The 10,319-nt window shown below is 40.2% G+C and overlaps 1 protein-coding gene across 1 annotated transcript; it reads right to left on the minus strand.

Moving 5' to 3' along the window:
- Window positions 1-3,354: 3,354 nt before the first annotated feature.
- LOC125195165 lies at window positions 3,355-4,863 on the minus strand. Its single transcript, XM_048093354.1, has 3 exons — window positions 4,309-4,863; window positions 4,012-4,237; window positions 3,355-3,913 (listed from the first exon to the last, which is right to left on the minus strand). The coding sequence occupies exons 1-3, from the start codon at window positions 4,861-4,863 to the stop codon at window positions 3,444-3,446; spliced, it is 1,251 nt and encodes a 416-aa protein (XP_047949311.1). The 3' UTR covers window positions 3,355-3,443.
- Between the last annotated feature and the right edge of the window lie 5,456 nt (window positions 4,864-10,319).

Below are 10,319 nucleotides of genomic sequence, written 5' to 3' on the forward strand. Positions count from 1 at the left end.
TGTCACACCTCAACCCTTATGACTTATACACTTAGGGTGTGGGTGGTAGACTGAAAACTTATTTTCATGACTCTATAGATATTGGGCTTTTCCCACGTGCATATACAATTGTTTAGGCTGTTTGGTAGGGCAAAAAAAACTTATGCAGCCCATTGTGTTGCGTTTGGTTCAGCCCATGAATCCTTGAAAGTGTGGCAAAAATGACTAAAACACCCTTCACCCCTTTGATTCTTATCACCGATCGATTTCAGTCGTACTTCCCTAGTTAGCGAAATGGCGCTAAAGCCAAATCTACTTCCTGCCACAATGAAGCTCTTACTTTACCCCCTTAAATAGGGCAAAATGGTTTTTATTGTTAAAGGAACAAATCGTCTACGCACACGGTGACCGCCGACGATCGGGAGACGACGGCGCACGACGACAAACAGTTGCAACAAGGTGAGTTCTTCATCGGCAATCTGTTATCGATTAATGCTTTAGTCAGTCACGATTTGTATGATTTGTTTATGACAAATGTGCATGATTGGAATTGTAAGGTAGATGTCATTAGTGGTTATGATAAACCTAATGTGGTTATTTGCAAAAAATGAGTTTAATTTTTCGTTAAAGTATGTGTTCTGCCGCAGACGCAGACATGGCTTCAAAGGGAAAGGCACTGGTTACGTACAAAGGGAGTCCGTCAGGTGTTGAACCGATTCTTTAACCCAATCGTTGATTTGTGTTGTGTGCGACTGTTTAATCCCTAGTTTGCCTTTGGCTGTAGGCGTTGGAGTTGGAGGTCCTACTGGGAGTGTTAAGCCTGAACGTACGCGGCGTTCTTGGACAAAGCGCGAAGAAGAGGTTCTCCATTGTCGACAAAGCCGACTACATTCTCCACATACTGGAGGAGAAACGGGCGATGTAGTAGGCTGCAAGTGGTGGGTTATGGCGATGGTTTTTTTTGATGCAATTTCTTCTGTTTAAGCGTGTATGTGGGATGCTTAATTAGTAGTAATGTGGGATGCATAAGTAGTAGTAATGTGGGGCTGTCTAAGTTTTTGTGGCATTCATGCATAAGTAATAGTTATGCCCCTGACTATGTGGTACGTGGCAACTAATGTAGTATTATCGTTGCCCTTGACTTTTGTAATGTGAATTTGCATCGTTGTGTAGCCTTTATTGGACCGAATGAATCTGAAATGAGTATTAATTGCTATGGCAATTCATTATTATTCAAGTTTGAGTTATGCGTTTATTCCTCTGATTCATGATCCCTCTCATTTTGTATGGAAATGACATGATTCCATAGTAACAGACATTCTGCAAAAGAACAAAAATAATGAAATTCCACTTACATCATTGAGAAAATGTAGAGGCCCCATAAATTCTAATTATCTTATTCTTTTTTTTTTCCAGAATAATAATGATAATAGAGAATCAGTATTTCTTTGAATTCCCATTACAAGTGGATACCATCCATATGCATTTATTCATAATTTGATCATTATTATAGTTTTTGTTTTAATCGCGCATGCATGATGCATAGAATGTGAGAACTAAGATCCCTCAAAATAATTTCATTAACGTGGTTATAATTATATATTCATCATGCATAAATATAGACTATCATGAGAAAGAGTAATTTAGAACGTAATTAATTTTTTAGATAAAAGATTAATGTAATTGACGAGAAATGAGAATTTGAGTAGACACCACTATTGCAAGTTTATTTATCAGTCTTCTCATGCCTTGATTTTTCAGTCTTTTCTTGCCTTGATCTGCAGAGCTACGCTCCAATGGAGGATGGAAGAATTATAGGTGGAATATGGGATGAAAGAAATATAGAGAGGGAGAGGATTGGAGGATCCGAGATAAATATTATGAATTAGGTTATGGGATATATATATATATATATATATAGGGGTGCGTTAAAATGACAACACTCTTAAAATGACACTGTGACACCACGCTAGACTGCAATATTATATATGCTAGAATATTGCAGTCGGGAAAAATTGCAGTCTAGTGTATTGGATATTGCAGTCCGTGAAAATTTACCTTTGAGCAATTTTTATGATTGCCACATGGCAGCTTATTATTCGTCCACATGTACAAATGATTGGCTAGGAATGGTGGTATGGTGTTATTTTAAGAGGTGTTGTCATTTTAACAAAATCCTATATATATATATATATATATATATAGGTTTGAAAAAGGTTTATAATTGGTAAAAAGTATCTTCCAAGTAATAGGAAAGACGGTAATTTCAAATCCTTCAATTTCCGTCAATTTCCGCCAATATATATAGGTTTGAAAAAGGTTTATAATTGGTAAAAAGTATCTTCCAAGTAATAGGAAAGATGGTAATTTCGAATCCTTCAATTAATAGGAGAGATTTGGTATCACATAGCAACAATTTCTTTCCTTTCTTCTATTTCCGTCAATTTCCGCCAGATTTGACTGCATTGCGCGATGTTCGTAAAATGATCATAACTTTCACCACAGAACTCTGATTTAGATGTTCAAGGTACCCACGCGGAGCTCTTTCGAAGACGAAGAGAATGGTATATAGTAGGCACTGATTGGACTTGAAACTCGTTGGCAGAATGGGCTCGAACAGAGGCTGTTGCACTTTGGCCTTTTTGCACCTTTTTTATTTTATCTTTTTCTATTATTTTTCAACAAACACTTTAAAATACCAAAATGTATAATATATATACAATTTAAGAACATAATTTGCATGATTGTATTTAAAACGTGTCAAATCTAGGCTTTAAAAACATGCAAATTCCGTGTTTATCATTAATAGCACCTTCACCATAAGAGATGACGTCTATATAATCATGTCTCTATATGCCCAACAAATATGTAAAATTTGACACTATTTTCTCCTCACTAAACCCTACACGACGTATATATGAAATTGTCCAACTTGTCTAAATATTTTTAAATTATTACCAAATTCTAGTTTTTCATATTAATTTTAAAATTTATATAAACTATTGATTTTTTATGGTTTACAATCAATCAAATTTTGGCATTGATATGATTTGATATGTTACTTAAGTGATATTACTAGACATTAACCAAAGCGTTGTACCGAAACAATGCTGGATTATATAATTTCAACTATTGTACTCCCTCCAATCTAGATCAGAAAAATCAGGGGAAAAAAAATCAGAAAGGATTTCTAATAGAAGATCAGAGAGGATTGCTTACAATTCCTTTCTAACAGTAGATCAGAGAGGAATGCTTACAAAATCAGAAAAAAAAAGTTCAATAGATCAATATGTGTTAATCTACCTTAACCAACAATTTCTAACAGTAGCATAAATAAAAGGATTTTAACCAATGCCAATGTCATAGGGCGTTTAATACACATGACAGAAGGATTAAAATAGGAGTATGATGTAATTCATTCACAGAGTTCAAAGACGGACCCCTCACACGCACTTACAATTCATCTACCGGTTGTTCCACATGTAGTTTGCTAGATCAACACGCTTCTGATTCCAGCCGGGTGTAGCTTCGACTGTATCCACGAATTGAATTTCAGATGGGAGTTCTTGTTGTGCCCCTATAGGTTCCCCCTCTCCGTCATCGTGACCGTTCTGCAGCTCAACTTCAATGGGATCTACCTGCATCTCCCCTCTCACATAATTGTGCAGCAGAAAGCAACACATAATCAATCGGGTTTGGGCCTCGATCGGGTAGAAACTAGCGCTACGCAATATACCCCACCGCATCTTCAAAATGGCAAATGCACGCTCGATTATATTACGAGCCATCGTATGACGCATGTTAAACAGTTCCTTGGGTGAGTTCGGTCTCTGATTGGTGGGGCCCCATTCCTTCAAATGGTAGCGCACCCCCTTAAAGGGGGTTAGGAAACCTTCACTGTTGGCGTAGCTGTTGTCACACAAGTAGTACGAACCTAAGCCAATTAGACACCAATTAGTGGAGTAGCTATAGAAGATGATCCTGACCGAGACAAAACAAGCCAATATGTGGAGCACATGCACATGCGCATACCTTTGGGAACTTTTAGACCGTTGGATCGAGATATAGCATCTCGGAGTACCCTTCCATCAGCCACCGATCCCTCCCACCCGGGGAGTATGTAGACAAACCTGAGTAACCGGTCGCACACAGCAAGAGTGTTCGTTGAGATTTCACCTTTCCTATTCCTGTAACGAGGAGCATCAGCTGCACAAACACGGACATTAATGTACGTCCCGTCCAATGCACCAAGGCAACCCTGTGTTAAATACAAACATTAATTTATGTAGGACATTGTCGAATAGTGATCATAGTCAAAGATGTAACTACCTTAAACCATTTCCACCTTGGGTCGTCACAGCTGTCATCCACCGGAGACGGTTCCACGAAGAGGCCTTTGTGCAGATGAATAACTGCTCGCATGACGTTGTGCACATAATGACTAACAGTTTGCTTGGACTGAATGAATCTGAAGCCAACTATACGCGTTTTTGTGTGGTGAGCCAATGTGCAAAGGAACATCGCCACCTGCTCCTCCACACGAACATACCTTTGGTCAACCAAACCACACCTATCACGGAGTATGCGACACAAACGGCCGAATGCATTGCGATCCATCCGGAGATTGTTTATGCAGTCAACGTCGGTGAGGGCAGTAAGGCGGTTCATATGTCTAACTTGCGCAGGCATCTTGTCTGTCATGCTATACGAGACACGATTCCGAGCATCGCGGTTATGGTCCGAACTAGCATCCTTGCCGCTCACCAAGCTGTTAACCATATTCAACATTGCGATGCAATTTTGTTGATGGTCTCGGACAATGTCCTCGATCATCAGGACCGCGACTTCCATCTCCTCACGCCTTTTTTGCCTTCCGTCTTCCATCCTGCTCAACGGGTCGGCATAACAACGACGAAATTAATGGATGCATACAAAGAGGGGAGGGGCAGGTTGTGCACAATATTAAAAACAACAAGGGACCTTATATATCACAATACCAGAGGAATACTAACCATAATTAACACATTATGATAGGAACCACCAATCGGCACAATTGGTGCTGCAACTTTGAAGTGGTGTTGGACTTAAGCAAGCAAACATGTAATTAAGTCAACCAAACTCCAGTAGGTATAATTGATTAACTGGCTATCTCTACAGACCCCCTATTTTAAACAAATTGCCCAAATTGAAGAATTTACAGGCTTCCCTTTGTCGAATTACACCAACAATTTGAGGAAACAAAATCAATTACTCATACATACATACCCATATTTCAAACAAATCGCCCAAATTGAAGAATCTACAGGCTTCCCTTTGTCAAATTACACCAACAATTTGAGGAAACAAAACCAATTACTCATACCCAGTAGATCGAAAGCTTGAATCGATGAATTCGAACAAACCTGTGGCGGAATTGAATTCCAACTTGTCCGCCGGTCGGAGTTTGAGGAGAAAACTAGGTCGGCGCCATCAATGGGAGAAGAGCACACGCCAAGATGGTGACTGGAGGGAGCTTTGGCGTCGGTCGTTTGAATATTCCCGAGGGTATAAATGGCCTAACACAGCTCTTTCAGCGCACTAATGATAACTGAGAAACTAATATCTCGCCTCCAGCCTGATAGAGTTAACATGAATTGGGTGAAAATAGTAGATGAGGGAGTGAAACCCGGCTGCAATTTACCGGGTCGGGAGAATGATTTCAGGTGTACCAAACGGTGGAAACGATTTTGCTACAGTGGTATTTCAGGCGATTTCAGGGCTATCACCCAAGCCCTTACTATAAATAAATTCAAAATTTAAAACAAACAATTCCACACGTATTATAAAATTTCAAAAGCCAACATTTATCAAATACATATTTCAAAACATTATAAACCATAGTGGTACCCTCTCACCACTCTATATAATATACATTTATCTACATGCAAAAATGATGAGGAGGAGAAGGTTGCCAAAATGCGTCAGCCGCCGACCCCGATAACATGTGCAATTCCTAAAACCCATGTCAATGAAAAACTTCACTAATATCTTATTCCTGAAAAATATTAGTGGTTGATAAGGATAATTTCATGCATTGGTTATATGGTGAAAATCACTTTATTTTACTGGGTCTAACGCAGTTTTTAAGCCAGGTGTGTGAAGGAAGTCGCTAGATCCAGGAAGAGCTGGAGACAATGGACTAGCGAAGGAAAGCGAAGGAAAGTGAACAGAGTTGAAGAGAAAAATGGCTGGACGAAGGGAGTCAAAAGCTGAGGGTAACGAAGACTATTCATACCCTGCTGGACCCACTTCCACGCCTATATATAGAAGAGCATGCAGCACATGACATATACATGATTTTGCTCTCAGCTCACATACTTACACACACTTGGGAAAAATGGGAATTCTGGGGTAGTTAGGGGTTCATCTTCGGAGAAATTTAGTGGTGACACCGTCCTCACGGAGGGCGAAGATACAATCAGTTTACATTTAGTTTTTGCACTTTTATTCCGTCGAACTTCAACGTTTCCGAAGTCGATTGGTTGCTGGCTACTTACCGATTATCTATGCATTTAGTTTATGTCATTATGGTGTTTATCTTGTGTTGATTTACGTTGATTCTGTGTTTTTGAGGTTTAATTTCAGAAGTTGAATATTATTCTCTAGTTTGGATATTTCTGTGCTTGATCTGGGAAATAGGTTGTGGATCGGTATTGTTGTTGTTGATCGGTGGTTGATCGGCGAATCTGTAGCTATGGACATAAATTTGGACGGAGTTTGTTTCGGATGCTTGGATCCGGAGTGGATTTAGCATCCTAAGTGTGGATCTGAACAGGGGAAACCAAGTTGTGCATGGATTTCGAACTTTCTGCTCTCTTTTCGTTTTACTTCGTCTAGTAGCCGTAGATCTGCCGTAGTTTTAATTGTTCTTCGTTTAATTGCTTTAAATTCAGTCTGCTTCGTTTCGATTTACGTCCTATCTCTGTTTTTACTGAAAGTTTTATGCAAATTGTTGGAGAAGATGATGTCGCTGTTAGTTAGTACTTTAGTTCGTTGTTTTTCAGCTTTTCATCCGTATTTTACCTTTTCAGCAAATGGTCCCCACCGTCAGTTGTTTTCCCAGGTCTAGGTAATTTAGGGAATAGTTTTCTTAGATCTAGTAATTGTCCCGCTTGTTCCAGTTAAATGCATTTTTCCTCTTTTATCTAGATCTAGTTGTTAGCGTAGCAGATTTCAACTCCAAGTCTAGTTTAATTTCCTCAACCCAAATTGAGTGGCAGCAGCCAACCCAAAAATAGTCCCCAATCCTTGAACCTGTTTAATTGCGCATTCATCTCGGTGGGATCGATCCCTACTTCCATGTGCTAATTTTTAGTATACGTGGTTGAGGGTTTTGAAGAGGTATTCTGTGTGTCCGACGACCGAGATCTTCCAACGATCCGTGAGTTCCTAGACCCTGTGATCTAGTGGATTTGCTGGACCTAGGAAGCTTGATATTCCTTACTGAGCACATAGTCTAAACCCAGCAGCTTCAAATGGCGCCGTTGCCGGGGATGGATGGCGTTAATTGTTATTGCGTTTGAGGATTTGGTGTAAATAGTTTAATTTCTGTTATTTTGTTTTTCTTGACAGTTTATGAACACGGGCTTCCATTCTGGAAGTTGGGGTAGTTCATCTGGGTCAGGAAGCGGCCGATACAAGTGGCAGGTCAAGGAGTCTACGTCCACTATCACCACCAGATCAGGGTTAAGGACAGTAGACCCATTTCCGTTCGAATCAGAAAGTGAGAAGGAGTGGAACTCGTCATGAGAAGAGGACCTGAAGTCGTCCACAGAAACAGAGCATTCCGAGACTGAGGAAGAGGAAGACGTGAATATGGCACATTTAGTGGATCCCGATCCGGAGATAGGTTCACTCACCGCGCATCTAGACGGTGAGCCCGCCTATGCCATAGTCTCAAACCCGCGCCGGAGGTCTATCGATATCAAGACAAATGTGCTCGTAGTTCCTAAACGAGTTTAGTAAGCTGTGCAGCATTCAAAAGCGACCCAACGAGGCGACTGAGGAGGACTACCGTTTGCGTGCAGCCACGTTTTCCCTTAAAGGGGAGGCTAATACTTGGCTGCTGAGGCTCCCACCAGACTCGATCAACACATGGAAGGACTTCAAGCTGGAGTTCTTGGATTATTTTTTCCCGTCCAACAAGACGAATGCCTTGAAGAAGGAGATCCAGGAGTGCAAGCAAGAATATGATGAGTCTCTGAGCTCTTATTGGTCCCGGTTTGAGGGACTGTTGGATGGTTGTCCGAACCATAGGATGATTGAAGCAGAGACTTACTATCTGTTTTATGAAGGTGCAAACCCTGAATCAAAAGACTTGATGAATTCCTCGAGCGGGGGAAATTTTACCAAGAATAAAGCAAGTGAAGCCAGAGAAACTTTGGGAAGATTGATCGAGGCGAAGAAGGCCTATGATAACCCGCGGAGCATTTTGAGAAGGGGATCGGCCAATGCAGTAACAGAACAAGATGACAAGAAGGTGGAGGACAAGATAGATAAATTGGAGAAAGCACTGCTGAATGCAATTGAGAAGTACAACCCTCATGCTCCATCGGAAAATGACAAACCCCCTGGTCCAGAGGAAAGGAAACTTCAGCCTTATTACGGTCAACCTTGTGAAGGGGAATGCCAAGCCCAGGCAAATTCAATGGGAAGCTGGAATCCGGATGGAAGTTGGAACCAAGGAAGACAAAAGGAAGCCCCATGGAGGACTCACCCCAATTTTAGATGGACTGACAATGATCAAAGTCAGCCGCCCCCACTGCAGCTCACGAATTATGCACACCCTCCAGAGAGGCAGTCCAACTGGTCAGGGAGAAATCAAGAGGGGCAACTGCAACTGGGGTACAGGAGTCAGGACCATACTAATTAGGGAAACAGGAATCAGAACAATCCAGGGAGCTCATATGTGCCACCTCACCAGAGGAATAACCAAGGGAACTATTGTTAGATTTGGTATACTGAAAAGCATGTTTCGAGCAAGTTTCGCTCGAATAGAATCTTGCTTGTATACGTAAAACTCTATAATCCACTTTTAACCCGATTCAGTATTATTCGAGCAGTTTTGCACGAATAGAATCAATATATTATTACATTGTGTTTGCTTGTGCATTTATAAGATGTTTTATAAACATTTAAATGTATAAGAAGCAAACAAAGTCTAAGTTTTTTGCATAGTAGACTGGTTGTGGGCGTCGTCCACGTTAAGGTAACACAGTCGGTTCTATGCAATGCTTTGCAAAAGAAAAAGAAGAATTTCACAACCTAGATAGGCTTAGACTACCTATCGTGAAAGGTTGCAATGTCAGTCCGATTATTTCTAAGCCTTACTGAAATAAGATGACGTTGGTGCGGTATAGCACTGAATGGATCTAACAGCAAGACGTGTCTTTATGCTATCTACTGAAAGACTAGGTCTTGATAAATAACTATTTCTTAATCTACATACGTTAGCATTGAGCATACGGTATTGATTATGCACTACTTTGACTTATCAAATGGTGCGGGTTTTTCGCAACCCAATAATCCTGATATATTGGGTAGTTGTGATTAATATCTAGCGGTTCTAGGATTGCTATTATGTTGAATCGCGCGCGAGGTGAGTCTCGTTTGATAATGTCCTTAAGAGGATCTCGAACAAGGTTTTATTATTCGAAAAACTGGCCAGTTAGAGTTTTATTACTCTATGAATAATAAATAAATGTTTCTTGCTAAGTCCACTCTTGGAATTAATAAGATGTTAATTAATTAAGTCCATAGCAGACATTAATTAATTAATGGACATTTATATCTTAAGCGCGATAAATAAATAATATAAATAACGTAAAACCCGGATTACTTGTAATTTCGGATTTGGATGGGGAGTGCAATATTACTTCTGTAGTGGCTGCTCGTAATATTCCAATATAAGCTTGTATTAAATTGTGGGTTCAATTTAATTAGTAAAAAGCTAATTGGGGGAGTCCATATCCAAAACCTTCCATAGATCCCTGACTGGGCCCAATATGAACATAATATAAATAGGAGAATAAAGGAGAGACAGATATACAATAATCAGTAGTAGAAATTTCGTTCCCCTCTGGTTTTAGAGGAGCTCAAAAAATTCTTCAGCTCTCCTCCGTGAGATTTTTTTGTCTTCTTTATTCGAGTCCTAGTATTTTGATAAGATCAGCCCACCCTGATATCGAGATACAGTTCGGGAACCAGAGAGAAGATCCGTGGTCTAGTATTGAAGATCATCACGTGGAGAAGGCACAAGCAATCGACGATTCTTTGGAGAATCAAATCGGTAACTCTAAACC

The sequence above is a fragment of the Salvia hispanica genome, chromosome 6 (genome assembly GCF_023119035.1).
Source record: "Salvia hispanica cultivar TCC Black 2014 chromosome 6, UniMelb_Shisp_WGS_1.0, whole genome shotgun sequence".
Classification (NCBI taxonomy): Eukaryota; Viridiplantae; Streptophyta; class Magnoliopsida; order Lamiales; family Lamiaceae; genus Salvia; species Salvia hispanica.

Excerpts from the sequence above, each read along its gene's own strand:
- LOC125195165 (XM_048093354.1), bottom strand. The coding sequence starts at position 4,863 with ATGGAAGACGGAAGGCAAAAAAGGCGTGAGGAGATGGAAGTCGCGGTC. Across the intron at positions 4,238-4,308 it reads CAAGGTGGAAATGGTTTAAG|GGTTGCCTTGGTGCATTGGA; the intron begins GTAGTTACATCT and ends TATTTAACACAG. Across the intron at positions 3,914-4,011 it reads CGGTCTAAAAGTTCCCAAAG|GTTCGTACTACTTGTGTGAC; the intron begins GTATGCGCATGT and ends TAATTGGCTTAG.